General features: G+C 41.1%; 1 protein-coding gene across 2 annotated transcripts in view; it reads left to right on the forward strand.

Moving 5' to 3' along the window:
* Positions 1 to 3,595: 3,595 nt before the first annotated feature.
* The window catches only part of RASGRF2 (Ras protein specific guanine nucleotide releasing factor 2), a 228,502-nt gene continuing 218,568 nt past the window's right edge, over positions 3,596 to 13,529 (forward strand). For both annotated transcript variants that reach the window (XM_079918349.1, XM_079918350.1), the window contains exon 1: positions 3,596 to 4,392. In XM_079918349.1, coding sequence (XP_079774475.1) covers positions 4,105 to 4,392 — 288 coding nt within the window. In that variant the 5' untranslated portion in view covers positions 3,596 to 4,104. The remainder of the gene's footprint in view (positions 4,393 to 13,529) is intronic.

Raw genomic sequence — 13,529 nt, forward strand, 5'->3', positions numbered from 1 at the left:
CTGAGTGTTGAGCTTCCAAGTCCATATTGGTAAGTTGACTGACAGAGTTCTTCTGAAACAGTTTTGGATTTGCATCCTGGATTTTGAGTGTAATATATGCAACGTGTGTGTGAACCATTCCATTTAGTCTTTTTAGCCCTACCACTCCACTGAAACCATGGTTGTCACATCACAAACAATCCCCTCATTGTCCAAACTCAATGGTTAGCATCTAACTTAACATCAAAGAAGCACGTGATGCAGCTGATCACTCCCTCTTTCTCTAAACACCTTCTTTACTTAGCTTCTGGGATACCACGCTCTCCAGGCCCTGCCTGCCTGATGCTTCTTCACTTTCTTGCCTGCTGTCCTCCTAACCTTTGAATAGTATTTGACCACAGAGCTCTCCTGGGATGTCTTCTCATGCGTGAATTAGGGATTTGGAAAAGCTATGGATTAGGTTCTATTCATGTAGAAGGAGCTCCCCTACTCCACCTCCCCAACCTTAATAGCTTTGGACAACTCAGACGAAAATTTCTCTTTTCCTTCCTTCTTTCCTTCCTCCCTCCCTTCCTTCCTCCTTCCCTCTCTCCCTCCCTTCCTTTCTTGTCAAATTATCTGGAAATCATCTCTCTCTACAAGTAGTAATTAGGGTTTCCAGATATGATAGTTCATCGCTAACTTTTTTTCTCTTAACTTGCCTAGAAAAAGTCAAAGAGGACACTCTCATCATTATCAGTGAGAAATGCACTGTTGTTCTCAAAAATCAACTTAAACGGACCCTTTTGGGAAAGAGTCCATGAAATGCAAGAAGGAAAAATAATGAATTCATAGAAGAGCTTGTTTCCACCCACTTGGAACACAGTCCCTTTTGCCAGCCTGTTTGATCAGCTGGGAGGAAAAGCATCCTCATTTACATAACCTCCGGGCCCTTTGTTTTTCAAGATGGCACCATTCCAGGGGTGCAGTTTCCATATGGATGAAGGAAGCTAAAAGTCCACAAATGCCTATCAGGCAGTCACTGGATATAGCTTCTCTAGAACGTCCAGGAAGTTTTGGTTGTTTCCAGCTCTTACAGTCTTACAGAATGATCTAATGTTTGCTAATGTGTGTGCCCTCTTTAATAATTCAGCGACCGAATATTAAATTAATTTGGGAAATATTTATGAATCGCATAGATACCTACTGCACATAAGCTCTCCTACTGGGTAGTGCAGCTGTGCCTTGGAGGAACAGTTAGGTGAGAAGTGCCTAAACATTAAATCCTATTCCCAGTAGACTAAGCACCTAGGGGCAGTGGCAAAGTCTTTTCCCTATATCCTCTACATCACTTAAATATAGTGTTGAGGACATAAACAGGTGATCAATAAGTAGTTCTCCCAGTGAATTTCCATAATTAAAACCCATAATGGTCACCAGCCAAATTTTGGAAGAAATCAGAGTTCCTTTCTCTTGCTATCGGGGGGCATATGATGGCCACAACACCGTCCATGGTGGGAAGTGATGACACACCAGAGGCTGAGAAGAATACTTCCTGTGGTTCAAATCAAAGGATATTTGAATGGACAGAAGGGATAAATAAGCACTGAAATTAGCCTCAACACCAGAGACATTGCTTATTGGGGAAAAAAAAAGTTTCACATCTGAAAAAACACAAGTGGTTAGGAGTTCTGAATACTCATTGCAAAACTGTTTTTGTACTGAATTCACACACTTAATGGTTTCCACTCAAAAATGGAGCTCGTCAACTATACTGCTTATGGGGTTTAGATCACAGAGAAGGCAATGAAAAGCCTCCTGAGGCAATTGCCATCTTTTCTGCATCTAGAATCTGGCTCAAAACCTTGTCCACATTTACTTAGTGTCTCTATGCTTGTATCTCCTCTAAAGAACAATGCAAGCTCCCAGCTGAGTTAAACCCAAATCTGCAAAGCACTGTCCTTTAGATATTTAAAAATATGTAAAGGAAAATGACCACAGTGCTCATACTGTAATTTCAAATGGCAATTTCCCTATTGTATAGTTTTTAATAGTGATTTTTTTTTGAGGTAAAATGGAAACACTCAGCTGCTCAGTGAGGCAGGGTTAAAATATTCTGCAAAAACACAACTTACAGCAGAACCCCTGGACTACCAGTTAATGAACTCACAACTAGTGGTACAAGACAGGTGTATTGTGGCAGATTCATGGCCCAGAAAAGGATTTTATTATTATCATTATTATTTTGTCTTTAACAATAAATACGTTGACAAACCATTTTTATGATAAGTGACTAAGGGGACTAAAAAATGTATATAGCAGAATCAAACACTGGTACTCCCTGGAGTGTTCACTAGCTTTCTCTCACAGCTGCTGTGCACATCATTTCTTTTCCGCTTATATTGTATACTAGGGGTCCTGGTTTTCTGGCTGAACCTGTGAGATTTATTTATCCAATGAATCCCAGTCCCAGCAAGGGTATCTAGTGAACCTATGACAACGTGGCCTCTGAGGAATCGATTCTGTCAGGGGCCACAAGTCTCCCGGTTTGGGTATTTTTTCCTGGTTGAAAACTCTGTACTTAAAATTTAGTCTCTTTCATCTTAATCCTGAGAAATCACAGTCATTGACAGGGAACCAACAGCATCCGATACCTTTCTGGGAACAGGAGAGTCACACTTGTTAACCTTCACCTCGAGTTTTAAATACAGCAGTGCAGGTACAGGTGGAAAAGTCAAGGTTGCCCGTTATGCAAAGCCATCCTGTGACTCCACCCACTGCCATGGAAACACAGTCGCGGATGAGTGTGAGGATGTGGATGTGGCAGGTGTGTTGTATGTGTCAGTGGGTTTGTGGAAGTGTATGAATTTGCATGAATGTGTATTTGTATGTTTGTGACTGCTTGTGTATGAATGTTATTTGTGTGTACTTTTGAGTGAATGTGTTCGTGCATTTGTGTGTTCGTGTATGTGTGTTCATGTATGTGTTTGTATATGATCATTTGTCTGTGAGAGTGTATGACCATGAATGTGTGAATATAAACGTGTTGTGTATGGGTGTGTGTTTGTGTGCAGTTTGTATGGGTGTGGGTATGAGTGTAAAAGTGTGCATGTGTCTATATTGTGTGCATGAGTTTGGTTGAACGTGTGAATGAGTGTATGATTTGTGTGTGTAAATGTGTGTGGGCGAGCGTGTCAGAGTGTGCATGTGTGTGGTTGCCTACGTGTGTATTTGTAAATGGGTTTGTATTTCTGTGTGTAGGAATGCACGTTGTGGGTGTTATTTGTATACATGTGAGTGCATAATTTTCTGTGTGCTTAAGTATTGCATTGTGTATTTGTGCGAATATATTTGTGTGTTTTGGAGTGTGTGGTGTCTGTGACTGTGTATTTGTGTGTTCCTGTTTGTATGCGTGTGTGTAATTGTGCAAACGCAAGTGTTTGGACTGTGTGCACCCTGTGAGTGTGCATTTGCCTGTGTTTGTGAGTCTATATACTTGTGTGTATGTGTGTGTGCGCGCGTGCTTTCCAGCGCGCGTGTGAGCGGGTGTGTGCCGTCGCCGCACGCCTCCACCTCTGCGCGAACCGCCCCTTCGCGGCCGGAGCAGAGGCAGCGGCCTGGCCGGCGGGCGAGGGAGGGACGCGCGCCGCGGTTAAGCGGGCTGCGCCGCCGTCACCGCCGCCGCGCTGACTTTGCCCTTTAAATCGGTCTCCAAGCCGATTACAGCTGATCTCCCACGTGACGTTTTACCTTCTGTCTCCCGGAGCGAGTTGCCCGAGGACAGTCCTCCACAGGCTGCGGCGCGTCGCGCCGCCCCAGCCCGCCGCGGGGGCTCGGGCTCCCGCAACTTTGGGCAAAGCAACGGCGGCCGGCTGCCCTCGCGGGGCCACTCTCCACGCGGGCGTCGGGGGCTCCGGGGGCTTCGCTCGGCCGGGAGGGCGGCGGTGGCGGAAGACAACGTGCCCCGACCACAGCCCGGCGCCCCTCGGACCCGCGCCACGCCGCGCCCGGAAGGCAGACGGCGTGCCCTGTGCGCGGCGCCCGGAAAGGGGGAGTCCTCCGCCGTCGGGAGCCGAGCGGGCGCGCCTTCGGACGAGCCGGCGGGAGATGGCCGCGAGGCAGGGGTGAGCCCCCAGCGCCCTCACCATGCAGAAGAGCGTGCGCTACAACGAGGGGCACGCCTTGTACCTGGCCTTCCTAGCCCGCAAAGAGGGCACCAAGCGCGGCTTCCTGAGCAAGAAGGCAACCGAGGCGAGCCGCTGGCACGAAAAGTGGTTCGCCCTCTACCAGAATGTGCTCTTCTACTTTGAGGGCGAGCAGAGCTGCCGCCCGGCGGGCATGTACCTCCTGGAGGGCTGCAGCTGCGAGCGGGCACTCGCGCCGCCCAGGGCCGGGGCCGGGCCGGGCGGCGCCCGGGACGCTCTGGATAAGCAGGTACCTCGCGCCATCCCCTCCCCGTCTCCCTGCCTGCAGCCGCGGCAATACCCATTTCTTCTAAGCCCAGAGGTCGAGGGCCCGATCCGACAGTGGGACCACCTTCCGAGATTTCGAGATTCCCCTGCGGCGTCTGTGGCAGGACAGCTCCCCTCCTCGGCCTCCCCATCTCCATCCCCGCCTTGTCGTGCATCTCCTTGTGATCCGTTGGAATAGGGGCTCGGCTTTATATTTTCCGAGACCCCGAAATCTGTCGGGTCATTGCAGCTTCCTTGCTAACCTTACATTGCTTCTCTTCAACCTGTTCGGAAGGACTTAGTGTGGCGACGCGGGTTGACACCTGTTGGATTTAGATTGGCAAAACGGAACTAACTTATTTGTAAAAGTTTGGTTTCTCAGTCACCCAGCTAGTGAGTGTAGGTTTCTTTGCCTGCAGATGTTTGATCAATGGCTGTGCAGGGAACAAGCGGGGCTCCCAGGACTGACGGGCACTTTCTGTTGGTCACTTTCAATCTGTCTTTGTGGTTTATGTCAGTTTACTTTAACATTTGGCCTGCTGTGTCTAATTATGAAGGTACATGTGTATCCGTTTCCCTCAGGATTAATATTTAGTAGCCACATTCCTGCTATGTGTAAATATGCGGGCATTTTTAAAGAACGCTTCTGTATACTTTTAAATGAATGCTTTGAAAATGAATGTGACCTTTTTATTCTGGGTCATAATTTTATTAGTTTTGCTATGTTTTGCACTTAAGGAGGAAAAAATCCTCCAGATTTAGTAACTCCCGCCCCCCCCCCACCGCCTCCCATTCCTGCAAGTGCGGAATTTGTATTTTTTTTCAATCACCATTTTTTATTAAAGTTAAAGCAGACTAATTTTATGCTTCCAAATGTTCTCACTTTGCTTCTAGATCTCCACCTTGAAAAAAAGAGGCTGATGGTCTTTGTTGTTGCATAAAAATTTTTAGCAGCTTAATTTTCCATGTAAGTCAGGCCAAACAGCTTCTACTGCAAATCCCTGAGGGCGGCTGTGAGAGGCGCTAGGGATGGAAAGATGAGTAAGATGCCTACATAACCCCTGGGGGCTCATAAAACAATGTGTAAAATTAAGAGGAGCTAAAACTAGATCAACCAGAAGTTTGATTTTTTTCACTGTGGTTTCACTATAAATCATTCAGACTTAACTGATTAAACTTGGTATAACACTTATACATCCAAAAATTTAAAAATATTCCCTTTGGTTTTTGAGGGCATGTTGAGAGTTCTTTGAAAAACTGATTTCCAATTTTGTAGATATAGATACTGGAAATATAAGTTTAAATTTCAAGTCAGGCATTTTAGAAATTAAACTGAGAGCAGGAGGAAGGGTTTTGAGGAAATAGGTAGAGACTTTTTTCAGGATCTATTTTTTTTTTCTTTTCTATTGGTGAGTTTTTTTTTTTTTTTTTTTTTTTTTTTAAGGCATGTGTTCCAAGGCCCATGGGAGCAAAAACCAGTAGGTTTTTAAAGTGTTATTACGTCTATACTAAAATAGGGTACTTGAAATTATTCTGAAGATACATCATTGACCCAATTACAAATAATTTTTTCTTTTTGTGTTTATAATAATATCAGGAGATAGCCACTTTTGTTATGAGCTGGGAGTGGGGAGTTGTTACCTGTTGCACCTTAACGTGGTTGTCTGACCTGTTAACATATGAAAACCAAGATTTTTCTACTTGGAGAATATCCAGACTCTCATCTTCAGGACAATTATACTTTATAAAGAAATGTAACCTCCAAACAGTTTGACTTTCATGCCACTTTCTAATGGAAGTCCTAAAAAGGTCCCCTTATTAAGAATTTTTTCTCTGTTTATCATCATACAAGTTATGAGTATTTCTCAATCATTTATACATCTCTTTGAGGTTAGAAATTAGAACCTTTGGTGTTTGTAGTAAAGCTGAGATGTAGAGAAGCAAGCACTCTGAAATGGATTAGGAGTTGGATTGGGAAATCTGTCAGTTTGTCTTGTGTTAGACATGCTTCTGTGACTTGGGTTGGCTTAGCAGGCTGATATTTTTTGTGTAACACTGTCTGTCTGGGTGTGTTTGAAGAATGAAGAAGAAACTGCAAAGATAAGAAAAAAAAAGTTTACCTTAAATCTACAGTTTATGCAGTTGGTTCTCTTTCAGTTAATTTGTATTGCTAATGTGCTCACTTCATCTCAGGCACCTAGACATGGTGGACCTGTGAAACTGGTGAGGTAGAGGGTGGATGTGAGGCGCTGAGCAGGGATCCTTTCAAGGTCTGCTTCTCCAAATATGCTTCTGGAACTTTCCACATATATGTCTCCATCAACCCCATAAACATACTTGAAGGTTAGGACTTGAAACGGGACTTAGGGAGGCAGAATGGGCTTCCTCCAGAATTTCTGTGTGACTTCTTAAAGGCAAATCTCTTAACATTTCCTCTGTTTTTTCTATTAATGAAATCTGTTTTCAGATGTGTTAATAAAAATTAAGAGTTTGGTTAGGATGATTTCTGAGTTATCTTCCAATAGTGACATCTCCTCTTTCTAAGATTATAACAAAAGTGTGAGCTTTTTGCTGTGCACAGGATGTGAAAGACAATTTCACAAGATTTAAAGATTATCAGTCTCTGTAATAAACACTGCATCTGAGTAGTTAAGGCCAAGCAGGTGATTGAAGTGCATATTCTGATAAATCCAGTCAGCAGATGTGCAAAACTATAGAAACATGACTGCTTGAGACAAAGACGTTCTTATCATTCATATTGGAGGGCGACACATTGTAATGACAGTGACAGTTGATGTAATTCTTGCTATAAAATGCCTCTAATCATTCTTGCCAGTTTAAATTCTATTTCTCCTTCAAATAATTTAAAAATTCTAATTAACTGTGGTAAGTTATAAGAAGAAAACATTCATTGGTTTGCTTCTTCTAAATAATAATTCAAAGTAAGTTGGTTGACAAAAGAAAATTAAGGTTTTTTCCTTTTTTCTTCTTTCCTTCCATCTTTCCTCCCTTCCTCCCTCTCCTCCTTCCCTTCCTCCCTCCCTCCTTCCTTCCTTCCTTTCTTTGACCATTTTATCTCAAACTGTTTCCAGTTAAGAAGAAAAAAGAAAGGTATTTTTCACTTTCCAAATGTGCATAGGTTGAAGGAATATTTGCATCGCTCCATTTTCTCAATAGTGTCCCAAGATTTCACTTTGGTAGGTCCTTGGGAGATTGCAAGGCTCTCTTATCAACCTTCTATAGCAGCTATTTCTTAGGGATAGTTATGGTGATATAATCAAAATGTGTTCAGTTACAGAAAATTTTAAGTGATATTCATTTTCTTGAAAATGTGTGTTCGTGGTACTTCTTTCTAAAAGAGCTCCATTTATGGAAAATGAAAAACTTACCTTTTGTTCCAGGTGAAGGTGTTTAAGGAGGAAGGGAATTTGTATGTAGTAAGTACCTTCTATGTGCCAAGCTCAGTGTTATCTTCCATTATTGAATCTAACTTGAACCTCACTTCAGCTCTTGGAGACTGGTAATGTTCTTTCATTTTTACCTATGATAAGACTGAGGCTTAAAGAGTTTTAGGAGATGACCAAAGTCCAACTCTAGGTAAGAAGATTGAATAATCTTGAAGAGTGCCTTACTAAGGAGACTATTTAAATCCACTGAGGTTCAAGAAATTTCAAATTTGGGTGGAATAGGGGCTGGGGTTGTAGTATGTGAATCACTGTTTTGTTTATTCTTATTTCCCCTTAAAAACCATTTACAGGACAGGTTCGATTCTTGAGAAATACAATTGCAAACCATTACATTTTCAAAGAAAAATGAGATTTATGTTTAAACAGTTTTACATGGCATTTGTTTACTTCAGTAAGGAATCTTTAAAAATATTTGCTCTGAGGGTGAAAATACACATCCCAATTAGCCTGATCTGTTTAAGTGGTTGTATCTGTCTTGCCTGCTAGCAGGAGAGACATATAGGAACAAAGCCATCTTTACTCTTATTTTCCTGGGAATGTTAAGTGGTCTATTCAGCCTGATTTCAGTTGTTTCAGTGGGAGTGGGTGGTGGGTAGGTGGGTGGAATCCTTAGTTCTGGAGGTTTAAAGTAGTAGATACTTGTCATATTAGTGCTGAATTAAACATGTTGATTTAATTTTAAAGGGATTAAGGGTTATGTGATTTCCCCTGTCACCTCATTTCTAGCCAGTCATTTTAGCCTTCCAAACTTGTCCACCAGCAGAAGATTTTAATCATTTTATCAAATTAGGCAGAGCTGCACGTAAGCCCTGAAATATTTGTAGAGGGTGGGGAGTGTAGATCATGGGTTTTTGTTCCAGTTCATGTTGTTTAATTGAAGTATAATAACAAACTCAGTGTTTCCTTTTCAGTGTTTGCTTATTGAACACAAATAAAGGGCAAACGGAATAAAAGTATTTGTTAAATCTTGTAAAACGTTTTAAAATGTAATTTAGGAAAGAAATGACTTATCACTTGAACTTTGTAATCATTCTTCCAATTTAGATTTAAATGAAGAAAAATAACCTATGGATTAGAAAAATATAGTTCTTTTAATTTTGACTACACACTAAACCTTACTATTTGTATTATTGTACTTATCGTTAAGAATTCTACATAGAAAAATCCATCTTTGATGTGACAGATGTACATAAAAATGAATTTTTATTGGGACAAGTATTTTTCTGTGGGTTTTAATAAGTGAGCGCTAAATGTACTACTAAATGGTGGAAAATATTTGTAGTGTGATAACAAATTTTTTACTTTCTTTCAGGAATTAAAAAATAGAGATATTTTTCTTTCATTGGATGATAAGTCCTAAAGCATGTATGATAAGCAAATGTTTCTGGTTTTAGCAAGCAAATATTAGTAGTTTGTTAAAACAGTTGTTGGTATTGCTGTTTGTTTAATGCAGATTATACTTTTTAGTTGACCTTGTCCATATTTTTCAATAAATATGCATGCTACGTCAGTATAATTTTAATTTTGTAGAATAGAAAAAGCTAGTATTTAAGATTATTTTGTAATGAAATAAACCATATTGACAAGTAATATGGATTCACTCAGGTCTGAAATCCTAATTTCACAATTTTAAAGTAGCTTTATGTTTTTATGCCTGTTTATTTGTCCTATAAGAAAGGGATAGGGGCTTCCCTGGTGGCGCAGTGGTTGAGAGTCCGCCTGCTGATGCAGGGAACACTGGTTCCTGCCCCGGTCTGGGAGGATCCCACATGCCGCAGAGCGGCTGGGCCCGTGAGCCATGGCCGCTGAGCCTGCTCGTCCCGCGTACAGCAAAAAAAAAAAAAAAAAAAAAAGAAAGGGATATGTGTGTGTATGTTGTGTGTATGTTTATTGAGTTTATCTTCCATCATTAAATATTAAACATTTGTTATACAGTTATATATGTTGGAGTTTATAGGTTTTTATTTGTGTCATTAAGACATGTATTTCAAGACATGAGTTGTAAATCCAATCGGTGTACAATTTGGGGTGCTTTATTATACAAGACTAATGATTTTAAGTTAATCATGGTATAAATTCCTCTCTGAAATTAGTTTATCTTAATTCAAGACTACGTATAGTAAAATCTTAGTTAATATTGAAACAAAACTAGAAACGGTATTTGTTAGGTATCAATATAGCACTATGGTAAACGTTTGGTTACTGTATAATATTTGGCCATTATTCTAAAAATTAACCATTATTCCAGAATTATTCATTACATTTCAGTTGGTGTAATTTTCAAATATTAGCTGATTGTGAAGTTAGAAATACATTATTTTGGCTCCACCAAAGGGTATATTTTACCATTTTTGCCCAAGGAATTCAAATATGATTGTGTGTATATTTGGGGGGGAAAAAAACCCAAACAGCAAGTTTTCCTTTTCCTTTTACTTGAGAAAACATTGGTATCATAAAGTGGAACAAGGATGCAGAAAACACATGTTCTCACACTTTTCCTTTTTACTAGCACTGGAAAAACTTACTATTCACGAAAAATGAAGATTCAAATCATTTTTCTTAAAACTCCTCATAGTGAATACAAAATGCTTCAAATATACTTTTAGGGAGACGGCAGAAAAAAAAACCAAGTTTGAGTTGATCTGTGTTTATTTAAATAATATTTTTCTTTTTTTTTTTTGCGATATGCGGGCCTCTCACTGTTGTGGCCTCTCCCTTTGTGGAGCACAGGCTCCGGACGTGCAGGCTCAGCGGCCATGGCTCACGGGCCCAGCCACTCCGAGGCATGTGGGATCTTCCCAGACCGGGGCATGAACCCATGTCCCCTGCATCGGCAGGTGGACTCTCAACAACTGCGCCACCAGGGAAGCCCCCTATTTCTTTTCTTTTTGAACTGTAAAGGAAGAAATGAGAAAGTTGGGGAGGGCTGTATAAGTTACAGCATCAGAGTACAGTAAGTTAATGAAAAATAGAATTCTCATAAGATCTGAGAAGATACAAATAAAACAACCTTAAGAAAAGCTATGCTTAAAAATAAAATTTATTGACCCTTTAGTGCTTTATTTTTTAAAATGTAGGCCATAATTTCTTTTATTAGCTCTTCCCATACTTAACCATTGTGACATTGCTGAGACCAATGATGATGAGGGAAACAGCCAGGGATCTGAGGGACCCTGGTTACTGGTATTCGCATTCTTTTCAGGTTCCTAAAATGTTTTGTTTTGTCATTTTCTGATTTAATGTAGACAATGCCTGATTCATTTCCCGAACTGTATTTATGAACTCATGCCATTTGTGTGACTAATGTAAACAGGCGGGTTAGTGCTGTCAAATAGAGGGACGACTGGAAAGCTAGGAGGTTTCCTGGGTTAGAAATGTGGGAATGGGGAGGTAGTAGCCTGGCCTAAGGCTCACTGTGGAGCATCATAACTCTTTACAGAAGGAGTCATAACAACATAATGTCAGTGATGCATAGGTATAGGAGGCCACTCATATCCAGTATGAATTTGCTTTCTTTTAAGTTTAAGAATATCACTTTCCAGGTCAGATGGTAGTATTGTGTATGGTTCCGTTCAGGAGTTAAACCGTGGGGGTTTCAGTCTCCACTCAGCTGCTTACCAGATACATGATGAGCAATTTCTCTTTCTAAGCCTGGACCCCTGCCTGTGTTGGGGATCACGATAGTACCTACATCATCCAGTTGTTGGGAGACTCATAGGCAACAGTCCAGGCCAAGCTCTCAACACAGGGCCCAGCACATACGTAGCACATTTGTCAGCTGGTGTTTTTATTACTCCCTTTCTAATATAATTCTTTTTTGATTTTCTTCTTGTTGCTTTCATTACTAGGGTCACTTAGGTGTTTTTTTCCTTCCTTCCTCTTTAAAAAATACTTTTAATTTAACACAGACAAAATAGAACAGTTTAGGGAACACCAATATACTCATCGTAGAGCTTCAACAATCTTCAGCTTTCTTGTTATCTCTGTTTTTCTCCACACATGCCTTTTTTGTTGTTGTTGTTGAACTATGTTAAAGCAAAGCCCAGACATCATTATTTCACTTGTAAATAAGGAAGTTTTTGGTTTTTGGCATAGCTCTTGTTTGGCGCTGAAGATTGTACTAGGTGTAGCTCTGAAAAGAATGATCCAGGAAATAGTTTGTAATGTGTTTCTCTTTTAATGTGTGTTACTGTAATTGTCATCATCTTTTTGTTTCTTTGATATCATTTTAAAGGAGAAAGCTTGAGACAGTAGTTGTGAGGACATAAAGGTAGTAGAATTAGCTTTTAAATAAGTTCCGGCATGTTAAATCCTAAAGAAAAATTTGAAATCAGTTTTTAACCATGATCATGGTGTAAAGGTATTTTCATGATTTGACCACACTCTAGAAGAAATTAAATTATTGCTGGTTCTGTTACTGAGGGATCTTCTTTTCTTTATTGAAGTCCATTTACCAAACTCTTTCAGCAGCTGGAAGAGTCTTGCTTAGAGTTGAGTGAGTGCTTTCTCCTCTGATGCCATTAATGCTTCTCATCGCTCAGTATTTTGCATAGTTTTGCAACAATCAGGATGTCATCCATAAATCAGTGTTTCATCCATCTTTCAGAATCAATTCTGAGACCCAACAGTAGGCAATGCTATTTTAAGGCAATTACTAAGGTTTCATTAATCAAGTGTGCAGTTTGCTTTCTCTAGTGTTGCTAAGCTTTTCTAGGGTGAGTTGGTCTCTGTCACATGATTATTTGCCTTAGGCTCTTTTTTTTTTTTTTTTTTTGCGGTACGCGGGCCTCTCACTGTTGTGGCCTCTCCCTTTACGGAGCACAGGCTCCGGATGCGAACGCTTAGCGGCCATGGCTCACGGGCCCCGCCACTCCGCGGCATGTGGGATCTTCCCGGACCGGGGCATGAACCCGTGTCCCCTGCATCGGCAGGCGGGCTCTCAACCACTGCGCCACCAGGGAAGCCCTTGCCTTAGGCTCTTTTGATTGCAAGGGAGAGATATGAACTCAAGTTGTCTTGAATGATGGGCACCTCTGTGTGTGGTGGGGGACAGCGGGAATATTGTAGGGCAATATAAGGGCAAGTACCGCTCTACATTTATTGTGACCTAGCTGTGCTTTGGACATTGGTACTGGCTAACATGTTTTTCAGTGCGTTTATGCGTCTTTGGTTACTTACTGCCTCTGTTTTCTCATAATTTCTGCTTCCCCTCCTTCAGGCTGCTGTGCCCCTCGTGATACTGACTCAACATATTGTGGCCCCTTTCTCTCTGCTTTTACTGCTTCAGTTCTCACTGCAGCATCTCTTATTCACTCAGTATATTCAAGCTCGTCTTTCTGTGAGAGAGAATCTGATCGACTCAGTTCACATTTTGGGGGCTAGACAAGACCATTGGTCTCTGACCGGTCCATAAATTGGCTGTCAAACAGCAGGGACTGTGGGTGAGGGATTTTCATGGAAAGTTTGGTGGGCGGGAGAGACATTATTATTGACATGTCCAGTGTATTCATCAAGCTAGTAAATATTATTTTCACCAACTAATATTTATGCATTTAAGCCACCTTCTTTTCCTTCAGTAGTAGCTGTACATCCTTACCTTATCAATAAGATCTTTCCAGTAAGGCAGTTTCTGTCCTCTGGTCCTGATAGACCT

The sequence above is a fragment of the Stenella coeruleoalba genome (genome assembly GCF_951394435.1).
Source record: "Stenella coeruleoalba genome assembly, chromosome: 3".
NCBI classification, from domain to species: domain Eukaryota; kingdom Metazoa; phylum Chordata; class Mammalia; order Artiodactyla; family Delphinidae; genus Stenella; species Stenella coeruleoalba.